The 14317-nt window shown below is 51.2% G+C and overlaps 1 protein-coding gene across 1 annotated transcript; it reads right to left on the minus strand.

Moving 5' to 3' along the window:
* Nucleotides 1-2776: 2776 nt before the first annotated feature.
* Nucleotides 2777-13706, minus strand: ALKBH3 (alkB, alkylation repair homolog 3 (E. coli); the record flags this gene model as incomplete). The annotated part of the gene is made up of 8 exons (XM_010138327.1): nucleotides 2777-2941; nucleotides 3402-3500; nucleotides 8719-8928; nucleotides 9984-10072; nucleotides 10999-11102; nucleotides 12225-12272; nucleotides 12623-12657; nucleotides 13594-13706. Coding segments are annotated over 8 exons (791 nt in total), but the record flags the coding sequence as incomplete, so codon positions are not given.
* Nucleotides 13707-14317: the final 611 nt, after the last annotated feature.

The following is a 14317-nucleotide window of genomic DNA, read 5'->3' on the forward strand; positions in this document are numbered from 1 at the left end:
CTGGGTGCAGATGTCCCTGCTCCCTGCAGGGGCTGGACTGGGTGAGCTCTGAAGGTCCCTTCAGCCCAGACCGGTCTGTGATTCCAAGGGCCAGCCGCTGCTGAGCCCCTGCAGGTCACTCTGGTGCCAAGGAGAGTTGAGGAGACTTTGAGGCCTCCACAGGAGTTAGGTGCGGGGAGGATGGGCCAGGGAGCTCCAGTTTCATCAACTGGCCCAGGTTGCTATGGAAACCTCAAGGCTGGAAAAGCAGCACTCTGCAAACAAACCCTAGTGAGACACATTTCAGAGCCACTCTGGAAAGCTTTGACCAGGAAAGGCAAAGCGGGTGTTAAAGGTTTCTTACGAAGTCAGTAGTAGCAGCAGTGGAGAAGGAGGGTTCTGGAAGCAGCACCCATCATACCTCTCCTACCCAAACCCCAGAGAACACTCTTCTGGGCTTTGACAGTACCAGGGCGTGAAAACTCAGGTTTCTTAACCCCCTCCTGGCATCCCATCTCCCTCTGCATCGCTGCTGCAGCTACAGATCAGTTTGTAGCTGTGCTAAACCCAGCAGTCACGACAAGTGCAGAAGCTACAGCTAGAACCACTCTGATGCGGGAGAAACAAATCGACCTACGCCTTCAGAGCTAATCAAAACTGGAAATCCTGAAGCTGGTTTTTCTTAACAACAACAACAAAAAGAAAGGCAGCAGAGAAAGGATGGAACTTTGCTACTGGTTTTAAATGGCCTGTGCTCTTTTCTTGGCAGAAACACACACACACTGTACTGAAAAATAATGCTTCAAAACAAAGAAACAGAGAAAAGTAACCCCCAAGTTTATACATAAAAGAGCCTCATCACGCCTGCAGCAGGGAGCACGCGAGAGGTACCTGCAGAGAAACACGAACAAGTGACAGCCGGAGCGAGAGGGGAGAGGGAAAGGCCATGAGAGGCAGTTTGGGAGACGTAGGAAAATACAGAAAATAAGATTCAGAGGTGCTGGGAGGCAAAACAGCTCTGAGCACCCGTCCGCCCCCCACCTGGCCAGGCCACTCCATGCTGGGACTGCAGGGTCTGGTGGTAACAGCAAAACCAAAACCCCCGGCAGCCGCCCACCCCCGAATCCACCGTGTCCCCATAACCCTTTGTTTTCAGATCAACAGTCTCTTGTACTTTAAATTAACAGCATGTATTCTGAGTTTACACCTCTTCTCAGAAAGCTTTTGGCTGGGAATATCTGCGCTGTCAGAACAGCCCTGAGAGGGAAGAAAGTGTGTAACTGGAAAACAAATCCTCAGGGCAGCACTTTGAGAGGTGCTGTTTTCAAATCCCTCCACCCAGGGGAAAATCTGCAGGTGCCATGAGAGCACCAGCCGGCTCCAGGCTTCTCAGCCCACCCCCCTGCCACGTTTGTGCTCACCCGCTGTGAGAACTGTGAGGGCGCTTCCAGCACTCAGGAACAAACGCCTGCCCACGGGGGAAATGTCCCTGCAGCAGGATCTCCTGAAGGGACGTGGGCTGGAATCTTCTCTGCTCTCAGCCATTTCCTGCTGTCCCGGTGGGCAGGAGGTCGCAGTCCACCACCACCTGGCTAGGTGACTTTTTTAGGGAGGAAGGAAGGACCCACAAGCACCCGTTGACAAAAGAAACTTGACCTCTCTGCCAGCTGTTCCCCTTGCAGCCAGGGCACAGGGACAGGGGTAGGAACGATGCCATGTGCCTCCTCCCTGCTGTCAACCAGAGCTGGATACAAGCAGTGGCGCAGTTGACACACGAGACAGAGCAGAACATGGTAGACACCAGCAACAAAAGGGACTCACCCCTGGAGGGCTCCGTGGGATACAGCACTTCTCTCGGAAATCATTTTATTGTTGGGAAGGAAACCTGGGTCTTCTCCCAGACCAAAGGAAGTAGAACACGATTTGCTAAGGTTATAAATTGAAACGGAGAAAGTAGTGGAGAAGCTGCTCTTCCACAGCAGGCTGAGCCTCCAGGGCCCCACCACGAGTGATGTGCCACAGCCTCACCCTGCTCAAACGAGCTGCCTCTTCCACAGGCTGAGCTTTGGGGGTTTAAGAGCTTCCCCATCTCCCGCTCTCTGCCGCAGCGTGACTGCTCCTAACACAGTGCAAATACTCGTAGCTTGTGTGAACGGAGAGAGGCTCCAGCGCTGCCTTGTCAGAATGCCTAGAGGAACCGGCGCTGCCCCCGGGTGAAGGACACCCAGGGGTGTGCACAGAGCTCCAGTTCCCACAGTGACAGCAAGCATCTGCCTCCTCCAACACCACTTCTCAGGTGACACATCACAGGGCCTCGATCTTGGATTCAGATGCAAGGAATTAGCATTAAATATACCCCCAAAATGTATTTCTAGAGAAGCTGTACGGTGCTGGGGGTAGAGGAGCAGCTGCAGCCTGGTGCGATACATGAAGCACACCTGACCCGACGCCCAGCCAGCAGCACACCGGCTCTTGCCAACCAGCCAGACGTACCTAGGGCCAAAAACCCGAAGAATTCCAGCAGTCACCTTTTGTGGGGAAAGGGTAGACAGAGAGGGGGCAAAAGTAACCGCTCACTGAGTCTTTCTGCACCAGGTGGTACCTCTCAGATCTTCGTATTCTTTTACGAACGACCATTGTTTTTCACAAACTCAAAGCCTGCGATTTAGCATTGTTTAATCACAGATCATTTCTGAGAACAAAGCAGCGCTGTTCACCTCACGGGCAGCTGCCGCCTGTCAGAGTCCTTCGCAGAGCCAGTCGTTTCCCCACCAGGTCCCCACAGAGCGCCGGTCCTGTCAGGCTTCCTTCAGACCTGAGGCCCTGGGAGTGCTGTGGGTTTAAATCCGACAGGGCCCAAAGTGCCTCTTCACTTCCAGCCTCCAGCAGGTTCTGGGTGAATGATCCTGAAGGTCAAGTTTATCCGCGCGTCTCTGGAGTGATATTCCTTAGGCACCCGATGCTGTAGAGAAGAAAAAAAGACGAAAGTTTGAGTTTGTGTATTTCAAATACAGGCCATCAAAAGGGGGGTGTAACAACCCCCCATTTCCTGTGATGGCTTTTTATTAACATTTCTAAACATTGATGTAAGGCACAATATTCATGTTCTGAGTGGCCAGGGCCCTGAGAACCAAAGCTCCTAGTGGGTTCTGCAGACTCGTCAAATAAGTTGTAAGGGTTTACATTCTGAGTTCCTCGATTGATTTTGCTCTCCCAGCTGCAGACTGAACTTTAAACGCGGGACCATCTGAGCTGAAGGGACGGCCGCTGCTCCTGTGGGTGCTTTGTGAGGCAGCAAGCAGTGTTACTGCGCTGGGAAGCAACTGTCCCAGGAAGCAGAAGGTCCTGTTCTGTTACGGGAGCGCCCGTTTAGACAGCTGGGCTGCACGTAAAGCACCCAGACAGCGGCCAGGAGTTCGTACCTGCCAGTCCTCCTGGGTCGCTCCTTCCATCAGCAGCAGAGTCCCGTGATCGAGGGGGATTCTTAGTCTTTCCACATAAGTATAGTCTCCGTGCTCTTCCTAAAAAGAAACATCAGACACTGAAGCAGCGGGCACGAGTTTGGTGGAAAACCAGTCCTCTAACCTGGAAAACCAGAGCTTCAGACGCTGTGAGGGGCGAGGAGGAAAGGCAGCTCTGACGAGGTTGGGAAGTCAAATTAACCCTCTCTGTCACTTCACACAGAGGTCAGAGGCCAAGCACGGTGAGAGTGAAAGAAGCTGTTGCATCTCACAACACGGGTAAAGCTCAACAACAAGCTCCTACATCTAGTGCAAAACTCTGGAGTGAGGCTGCAAACCTTTAGCCAACATCCGCTCCTGACACCAGCCGTTCTGTGTGGAGCCACCCCGATTCCAGCAGTTAACTACTCCCTCAACGCTACACATCTCGCTGCTGCTCCTGCCTCTCCTGGTTTGGACACTACATGGGCTATCCCCTAGATGAAGCACTTGTGTCCCAAAATATCCTCTTTTCCCACAGTCGCATGTAAAACAAGTTGTCTTCATCGCCACTAAGCAGAACAGACTGCTAAACCAGAAGACAAATAACCTGCAAACTTCTGTTCAGCTTCAGGGCATACACAACGTTTTTAAAGCACAAACACACCCACCGGGCCAGTAACCCACGGTGTCAGTGCCACACATGCCACGCCGGTGGGAACAGCAATGCTCAGAATCTCCTGTGCTATCTATTCTCCGTAAGGACAATGCAGAGCCTCTTTTTACGCTTCTCACGTTACCAGCCATGTCTCCTGCTCTGTTACAGGTGAGATGTAATGCCAAAAAGGTTTCATTAAACTTCAGAGGAATCAGGGAAAGAATGTCAAAAGTCGGTGTGATAAACATGCCTGCTGAGGACAAGCAGAGCGATGCCCGAGCGAGGCCGTTTGCAGTGTCACAGGACAGCAGCGCTCCGCTCTGTGGAGGGACTGCAGCGCACTTTGTTTTCTCTCTTCCTCATCTTGATTAAAAAGGAATTTTTGTGAAATAAATGATTTAGGAGAAAACATCCTTTTGGCTTAGAAGAGTCAGCGCGTAAAAGCAGCAGTTCCTTTCTGCTTTAAATGGGACAGCGCTGAGCTTAGTTCTACTTAGCCAAAGAGATGTTGATGTCAACTGGTTTTGCAGAGCTGGCGAAGTCACGTTTCAGAAGTCAGGAAGTTTATGAAGGAGATTTATTCTTGACAGCTAAGGAGGCAAAGACTCTGTAAAACCCTGATAACAAACACGGGAGGAAACGCATCAGGTAACTCGTATCTATATGGTCACTTCATAACTCTATCAATGCTTTACAGAACCAGCCGCCTTCAGGAACAGCTCCAGTAAAGCAACTGCTCTGCTCCTCAGTCTGTTGGAACCTCCATAATCTTGCACACTTAATACAGCCCAAGCTTCAGCTACGGTTCAAAAGTGAGGAAAGCTCAGTGGGAGCTGATGGGAAGCTGTGAACAGAACATCTGTAAGTATTCCTGGACTCCATCAAGGGCTTTTTCTTAAACTGGTACCGAAATCAAAAAAGGGAAGAAAGAGACTTAGTATAAATGTACATAAATCACCTACATTTGTTTCCTAAGCCTCAGGTAAGTCTACTGAGACAGTAGAAGGAAATGGGCTCTGGCTAGTGTAGAAGCATCTTCTGTGATAAGGAGCGGTAGACAGACACATCCTGTAGAAGAACGTGTAAATAACAATGCAGTCATACAGGCAGACGGTGCAAATCCACCTGCAAAGGCCTAAGCCAGCAGCCTGCAAGGAGGACGCTGCTTCTAGCCTTCTGCTTCACCTGCTTGCTGTACCAAGAGAATTATCCTTACAAAACTTCTAACCCCTTATTTTTCAGATTTCCATCTCGCTTGTACCCCTCTCTTCCACTTTACTTCTCTCCCACTAGCTGTGGAAACACCCACCTCCACACCAACGGGGTCTCATCCCTCAATACTCCGGCATTTTTACCTGTTTATCCTCCCTGCCTCTGATGAAATCCTCACCGCGGCTCGCTCTTCACAGCTTCAGAAGAACGAGTGTGTCACACTGCCCTTTCCCGGCGCACTCCACTTGCCCACCTCCCCAGGCCTATCTCTCCACTCCCCCGTGCTCCCGCAGCTGACCCAGCAGGCTGCAGGCGAGGCAGCTCTGCAGCACTCACCTCTGCCTCTGCTGTCTGCAGCTGCTGCAGTCCTGCAGGACAGCTCCTCTGCAGCCTGCAAGTCTCCTCCAGCCCAACCGGGAAGTCCAACCCTCCTCGTCCCGATCTGAGCCCCTGTCTCTGCTGTGCTCCCTGTAACCCCGTGTTCATCTTCAGTTAGGTCTGTTAGGACACCAGGGGCTTTTCCTCTCGCTTTCAACAGTACTGGGAGATCTTTGACTTTGCTAGAACAGCTGCTCAAGGACAGAAGGAAAGGAACGAGTCTTAGAGTTTCCTTTGAAGGACAGACCCATCCGAAGGCTGACTGAGAACATCACGAACATCCTGCTCTTATCTGAGAGGCGTGAAGCTCCCTCCCTTCCCAGCACCCACCGATCTCCCTGGTTACCGACGGAGGAGCAGCAGCCTGACAGCTGCTTTCCAACTCCTTCCACAGGTCACACCATTTCCTTGGGCAACTGCACCCAACTGGTCCTTATGGCACCACTACAGGGCACTGTCCAGCGGGACGTGGTTGCTTAGTGGGACATCAAATATCACCTTCGCCCTTGAACTGCCATTTCACACCAGCTTCCAGAGAGACCTGATCAGACAAGCCGGCGTTGTCTCCCGGCTTGAGCAGTGATAAGCAATGGTGAGGCTGTAACAGAAAGACCCACCGAACACGGTGACATCAGTTCCTCTCGAGAAGGACGATTAAGTCACCTACGAGTGGGACAGGGGCCTTGAGGCTACATGGAGAACCGGAGGAGGTCACGGTGCTGCAGTGGTGACAGTTACACTGTGGGCAAGCACGAGAGGACTTGACTAAACCATCGGATGTGTGTGAACTGAGCATGAATCAGAGCTCTGGAACAAAGCATTCATCTCCTGGTTTTGGTGTAGGCAGCAGCTACATGGGGGAACACGGAGGCAAGAAAAAGTTTCATTTACTGGAACTATCAGAAAATAAAAGAAGCCAGATCACTTCACTGTAGACTTTGAACTACCAAGCAGGGATCCAAAAAACCCCAGAAACCATTTAAAGCAAAGGCAAAGTATCAGCCACAACGACACGAGTGGTCCAGACAGACAGGGCAGGCAGCGCTAGAAGAAAGAATGCTCAAAACCTGCAGCTCCAGGGGGTGCAGTGAAACAGCCTCTGGCGTGATGTTCATTTCCACAGGAAGTCTCCTTAATTCCAGTGGGGAATTTACTCCTGAAATGAATGAATTTGTAGCTTTTCTTTCTTTTTTTTTTTACAGGAGCTGAGTAAGAATTATTTCTACCTATCCATGCAGGCTGCTTGCAGGCAGATCCCAAAGGCTACACACGCTGCTACCCCCCTTTACCAGCTACTGCACGATGAACAGAGTAATTATCACACTTCAACTACCTGTCCTCAACTTCAGCTTCCTCTCGTGAAGGAGAGAATGCCACATTACAACAGGGTATGGAAATTGCGGGTTTTGGTGGTGGAACCTGAAAGGTTGTAATTTCCAGCAGAGCCTCTTGTAATTTCCCCTGGGCAAAGCGTGTGGTGTGGCAGGATGCTCTGGGAAAGCTGCAGGCTTTGGGACCGTGCAAAGAACACGGGATGTGCGCTCTGTAATTACTTCCTGCGAGTTCCCTCAGGCACGGGATGCGGTTAACAGCAGCTCGTTCAAAGATCGCGCTGCACATGGGGCTCACTCCTGAGGAACCCGGCCGTCCCCCTTGCAGAAGGAACACACTCCACAAGCAGTAAGAAACGCCACGTCAAAAAAGTGATGAGAGCTTGAGGGACAGAGCGATGGAAAACCGTCCCTCTCGGGAAGAAAAGGGGAGAAACTGTGCAGTACGGATCAAAGAGGCGGACGATTACCTCGCTCAAGAACTAGGTTCAGTTTTTCAGAGAGAAACTGCGAAGCTGACACTGGGTCTGCACGGCTCTGGTTGCGAGCCATGGACGGGGAACACAGGCACTTCTAGGAATGAATCCAAGCACCATCTACAGTTTCCCAGGGGAATAAACTTTCCGGCTGACATTTTGTCATCAGCACAGCATCCAAGACTCTTGCTCACGCTGTGCCCTCTGATACAGCACCCTGGTTATGTGATCTCCTGCTCAGGGACCAGGATCAAATCCACTGCAGACCGCAAAGGATTTACAAATTAGAGGACTGGTGAAAAACACAAATTATTTGTTTGTTTTCTGGTTCCAATTCTGACCTTTGCTGCTCTCAACTAGGTGACCCAGGGCGCTTCTTGATGGGCAGACCTCGCTACGTCAGCACACGGCTTTCCAGCAGGGAGATCGTCATCACCTCTGCTTTCTGCATTACTGATTCAGAACAAATAGCAACACAGGCAGGCAGCAAATGTCTTCCCAGAGTTCTCCAAGACTATACATGCAGAAAGGACATCAGAAGCAGGACACCCTAAGACAAGGCCTCTGTTCTCAACACAGGAACATGCGATTCCTTTCCTTGGATACATACGAGTTGCAAAATGCAAGGTAAAAGCGCAGCGTTCCCAAGCACAGGGTTTTACCCAGAGAGAGTATTCACCGCAGAACCGCCAGCGAACTCCTGAGAGGGAGCTCCACACCCGCCGCCTCCTCAAAGTCAAGAGCTCTGCTTTGTCTCTGAAGAGTGAGGTGACGGTTTGGTGTTCTACAGAAAAGAAATGAGCTCTTTCCCCTGTGCACTGTCCCTCTATCTGAGCACACGCCTCGTTAAGAGGATTGTCACTCACAAGAGCAGCTGGAGCGACTCCTCCTCCCACCCACTCTGTATCTGTTACACCGGGTTTGCCCGAGGTTAAGAAAGCGGTTTTCAACCCTTTGATTCGTCCACACAGCACCCGCCCCCTTCCACCATCACCAATTTCAGTTGAAGTAATGGGAAGGGCTCTTGTTTGGGCAGAGACGTGCCGGGGCTGCCATTTCACTGCCCACGTTCTTGGTGTGGACCCGTTCCCATGCTCAAGCTGTTCCACATGACAGATCCCTGGATCCCAGAAATCTGGTGCTTTCGTTAACTACTATTAAACTTCTTAAGTTCTCTGAACAGAGGGAAAATACTAAACGTATCAGCACCCACGGGACTCTCTCCACGTGCTGTGAACACTCACGGGGGAGGGTTTCTTCCTCATCTCGAAGGTCCGGGTAGCACCGAAGCTGAGCGAGGCGATGACAGGGCTTTTCCCCAGCGATGGCTCATCGTCGCTGTGCCAGTCCACGCTGTCCTTCTCATTTCGGTAGAGGTTGCAGAGAAGGGAGTTGAAGGTGTAGCCGGTGAACTCTTCGATGCGCTCCTTCAGCATGGTCAGCAGAGGATGCCACTGCAACCAGCACAGCACCAGCAGCACCAGTACGATGAGAACAGACCGGAGGCACAAAGACACCAGGGAAAACCAGTAAGAAACAACATACGTTGCACTTTAATCGCAGTAAACTTGAAATCAAACAAATGCCTCTGAACAACTCTGGTGGTATTTTTAGTACCGCTGAGGAATGGGCTTTCCTGGGGCTTTGACTCCGACACTGCAGCTTTTCAGTGGTTCGCAGAACCAGCCCTGAATTCCAGCCGTCCCCTCGCGAAGGCCCTGCCGAGCCCACTGCCCACGGCAGCTCCCCGCAGCCCGTGACAGCTCAGCCCAGCGAGTCGTTCTGCACACTGCAAACTGACAGCGCGGCGTTCCGCCGGCAGAGCGCTTGTACGAACACGCAAAGAGGCGCCCGAGCAATGTAGGCCAGCAGCTCTGCCCGTTACATAAGCACTAAGTGACCTTTTACTGGGGATATTTTTGTGATATAAACCCCGTTTTACAGGTAAGGCCTCTGCTCTTCACACCGTTCGCTGCTGCTTCTAGGCTGCAGGAACTCCCTCCCACAAAGCTGAGGGAAATGTCAGTGTGTCTGTGAGCAGTCTATCCATCTGCCCGCACACAGGCAGCTCCCAGTCACTCAGGGCTGCTCCCAGTCTGCCAGCGCATCTCACTTGCTGGAGTTTCCTTCTCACAGCAAAAAGGAGAATTATTCAGGGAGAGAAGATAGGATCAGTGTGCCTGACTGATTTAGGCCTTGTACCTCTTGGCTGAGAAAAACAAGCCAGTGGCCCATTCAGCTTCCAGAAAAATCCACTGAAAATAATATTACCAAAAAAGAAAAAAAAAAAGTCTATTTTCCCACCACAAATTCCACACGTTATGGAGTTTTTAAGAGTACAAAATCTTCCCAACCAACACTCCTAAATACTTGTTTGTCCACGTTCCACTAGGACATGTTGCTGATCACAAGTGAAATGCTGATACTCTAGATAAAGGGAAGATAGAGGGAAGTTTTGCCTCTCAGTCTCTGCAGAGGATCTCCCTGTAACCACTAACAAAATACCTACGTTTGGGTTTGGCTGCATCATTATCCTGGAGTACGTGTAAGGGAGTTCCCCGTACCAGGAGGTGAGCCTCGGCTCCTCAAAAGACACGTCTAGAACCAGAGAAAGAGGAGGACTTTCTCAGTTGCCAAGTTAAAGACAGCAAAATGAAACTGGAATTCTGTTCACACTTCTGCCTGGGTTTCTCCTCTCCTGGTCCCAGGGCCCAGTACACTGGTGGAAGCTGCAAGAGGGATGCACTGGGGAGGATGCAGGGGAAAGGACTGCAGCACCGAGAGACACGACAGCAGCAGAAGGCAGCGAGGCTGGGCTGGAAATAGCCTGTCAAATACGTGCATGCTCTGGTGTAACACAGACACCAAGGCACTTCCAGCTTCTGAAAAGACAATTTCTCATGCTTGACAGGTGACAGTCACCATCACTGCAAGCCAATAAAGAGAGGCGTTGGAGACGTTTTCCAGCCCTGTCTCATAACTACTCTGACACGTTATCTTGCCTCCCTTCCCGGCTGAAAGAGAGATTTCGCTAGAACAGGTGCCCCTTAGTGAACAAATCCAGAATAGCAGCCTCTGCGCTTACTGCGTGCAGAACCCAGGAGCAAAGCCAAGGGAAAAGAAACATCATCTGCTGGGATTTTAAGTGAGAGACCAACAAGTATTCCCGGCTACAGAAACCTCAGAGGACACAGTTTTTGCAGCGGTACTGGGAGACAGTGTGAAGGGATGGAGCACAGATTTAATCTAAAAGAGGGGAAGAAAGAACTGGGGATGACAGAGGCAGCAGTGAAATTCAAAGACTTTTAAGACAGGCAATTTTAATTGGGCAAGATCTCCTTTAATGGGCAGGAGGAACATGGTGATAGAGACTGAAAAGCAAGCAGCAGCACCCTTCAGATACGCGTGGAAAAGCAGGAAGGAAACGTGAAGGAAAGGCAATACGTAGAACGAAAACCAGTGATGGACAACAGGATGGAAATGACCTGGGAACGACCGGAGAAGCTGGTCTGCGGGCTCCTTACCCTGTCTGACATGAGTCCGCTGCCCCCAGGGTATGTCCTGGAGGAGCTGTTCAAACATCCAGTCTGCTTGTTCCGAGTCAATAAAGCCAGGAATCAAATGAATCCTAAGGAAGAAGATAAAGAAGAGAGGGAAAATCATTCACTTCTCTACATGCTTTGACAAGAGAGTCTCATTTCCAGGATTCCTGGAGGAGCTTAGAATGGCTGGAATGCGTCCGAGCAAAAGTCAGGTGTGAAGGAAAGAACGGAAGGCAGTAGGAGCTCCAGAGGAGTCTCCCCCTCACCAAACTCATCCAACTGCTTTTTAAAGCCCACAGAAACAGCACCAATATCCTACAAGTCCCACAATCAGCCACAGACTGTGTGAAAAATGGCATCCTTCTGCTTGTTATTCACTTCGTGTCTGATCAATTCGCTAGCCCTGACCAGGGCATTGCCATCAGCTCACTGTCCTGTACCCACCACCCTCACGGCACTCTCAATTTGACAGCCCTTTATCCTCTGTCCCAAGCACAAGGGCCCTCGAGTGCTCCACCCCTCCTGTCGCATACATTTTATATTTTGACTGGACTAAGAGCAGCATTCAGCAGTTCCAGCTGCCGTGGTGGGCTGCTGCGCAGGAGTGCCGTTCCCAAGGGCTGACTCTCCCAAGTGTTCAAAAACATCACGAGAAGAATCTACAGTAAAGAGATGCCAAATCTGATCATGAACTTCCCAGAAACGTTTACACCCCAGGAACACTTTACAAAAACAAACTCCAGAACATGACAGAATAACGCAGCTGGCTGCAAATCTTCTGCTTCCAGCTGGTCAAAGCTTCTGCTTCTCAAATTGGTATGTAAAAAAAATCACGTGCAGCTTTAGAAGAAACCAAGATGGAAGCTTTCAGGTAAATGCACGAAAAGTTACTACAGCCCTTCCCCACTATTAACAAACCATATCGAACTCCAAAGAAAGGGATTAATACTGGTACGGCAGCCAAGTCAGCAAGGTCAAATAAAACACAGGACAAGCAGGTTTTGTTTTGAAGTGTCCTGAAGCTGAAATCATTAAGGCACCCAAGCAAAAGGGACAGCCCTAAAGTTACCAAATCAGCTTAAAGTTATGAGATTAATTTTAAAAACAGTCAAATTTCCAGCTCAAAGGTTTTGGCAGCTCTCTACACAACACAGAGGCTGGATGGAGTCAAACCGCTCTGCAGAGACCGTCGAGCTCCCCCCGCTCACCTGGAAACGCCGGCCGGTGCTTTGCTGAGCTCGTACACTCCAGGCTTGCTGAGGTGCCAAAAGGAAAGAGCCGTCAGAGGGACAAACAACAGAGGTCATCGTGCACCGAGCAGCGCGGACCGGAGCGGCTGCAGGCCTGGGCTAGGGAGAGCTGTCTTTATGAGACGTGCTCTTCCTGGCTCACACAGCTATGCCAACGTAACAGAAACGAGTCAGCGCAGGCTCGGACTCCCCCGACTCCAGACTCAGTTCGGGCTGAGAGTCCACGTTTTCTGCTGAAACGTCTCCCCACGGCAGGGTGGCTGCACAGGGAGAAGGAACTCTCCTCCAGCAGCTTCCCGCTGAGCACCGAGACGGACAAACCGCGCAAACGACAGGGCAGCCCGCAGTGTACTCACTCGATCACGCCCGCCTCGGGAACCCTGCGCTCCACCTGGAAGGCACCAAGCCACAGTCAATACAGACGCTGTGGGGCCTGGCATGCTCTAGTCAGCCAGAACTCTCCCCCTCAGGGGCTCTGCCTAACCGCACGCTGATATGGACACAACTGGAGAGCGGTTACAACCCCACCCCTTCATGCCCCAAACCCTCAAAGGCAGTGACCGCTGCAGGCGGTGCTGGACAACCAGCCGCCCGCAGGACGTTTGTTTCTCAATTATTTAGATTACAACACTTGCTGTTTATCAGCCAGAACCAAAACCATTCTTGCTATAGGAGGGATGATCAAATCCCAAGCCCCAGACGAGGAGATAAAACCACACGGCAAAGGAGGCACAGCAGGAGCTGACACTTCACACTGTCTGCACAGCCTGAAACCGGTGGGTTTGGTTAAACACAGCAGTTTAATCCAGCCTGGATTATTGTTCTGGCTGTCTCAGGGATTTACGCTTAGAAAAAAGCGTCGAGATTTTTTTTTCCCCAAGCAGAGAACTGCCCTCCCACTGCACAGAGCACAATATCCTTCATCTGATGGGTACAGCAGAGCCTCTAAACCAAACCCCGTGCTCTTCCCCCTGTGATAAATAACAGACATCCCAGCTGAGGGGGGAAACTGAGCTCGCATCCCAGAGCTTAGGACATTGCATATACATCTAAATATTTAGGAGAATGTGTTCTTTTAGCTCCTTAGAAAAAAAAGAAGCTATGAACAGGTACATAACAGGTACTGAAGGCTAAACAAAGCGACTGTCGCTTGCTGCTTGCACGTACACGAGAGACCTGCAAACTCCGCTTGGGAAAGGCCCAAAGCGCAGCTCAGCTGAGTTTTTAATCGGCTTCTGCACAGAGGACTATAACCCCAGAGCCTCGTGATTTCTATGATCTGAGGCTCACTAAAAGAGGATTCTGCTGGTTACTGTGTCGTTTTTACCTCCGATGGCTTTTCAAAGACAAACTGCTGCCGGGTGCGAGGCTGCTCTTTCCGTGTCCACGCCGGTCTGGCGCCTGCAGGGGCAGGGCTGCAGGGCACGGCTGCCTTCGGGGCTACAGCAGAGAGAAGAAGGCAAAGGATCACATGAAACAGAGTTCAGCACACCAAAAAACCTGCCTGTGGTTTACTCACATGTGCAAACAGGCTTAGACATGAGCCTAAAACAGAGACAACATGAAAATCTTCACTCTACGTAATTTAAAGGACAGGAAAAATAATTTTAAGAGTGCTGTGACACAAAACTTAGGGGCTACCTATGCAAGTCAAAAGAGTGTGCGGATTTTCACACTGGCTTCAAAACCAGCTTGCCCAGGACCCTCGCTCTGCGGTGGGTCTGCAGAGCTTTACCGGGAGTCGTAACCAGCAAGTGGGACACGGTGTTTTGACCGCGTCCGGTCCTCGGGCAGGGCTGGGAGCCCCCACGGCGCTCTCCCGCCTCCAGACCCTTCGGCTAAATGTTCGACAAAGGAAGATGCGCAGTAAGCTTTATGAATAAAAAGTGATTAACAGTTATTACAGCAGTTCGCTCCACCGAACCCCCCCTGCCGAGGACGGGAGCGTTCACTGGGCTGCGCTCACCGGACCGCCCTGACGCTGCGCTGTGCCCGGCGCTTACTCCGCGTACGTTAAAGCTTGACTTGAGGCCGAGCCGCGCCGCGGCACG

This window comes from Buceros rhinoceros, unplaced genomic scaffold, assembly GCF_000710305.1.
Source record: "Buceros rhinoceros silvestris isolate BGI_N320 unplaced genomic scaffold, ASM71030v1 scaffold26070, whole genome shotgun sequence".
Lineage (NCBI taxonomy): Eukaryota > Metazoa > Chordata > Aves > Bucerotiformes > Bucerotidae > Buceros > Buceros rhinoceros.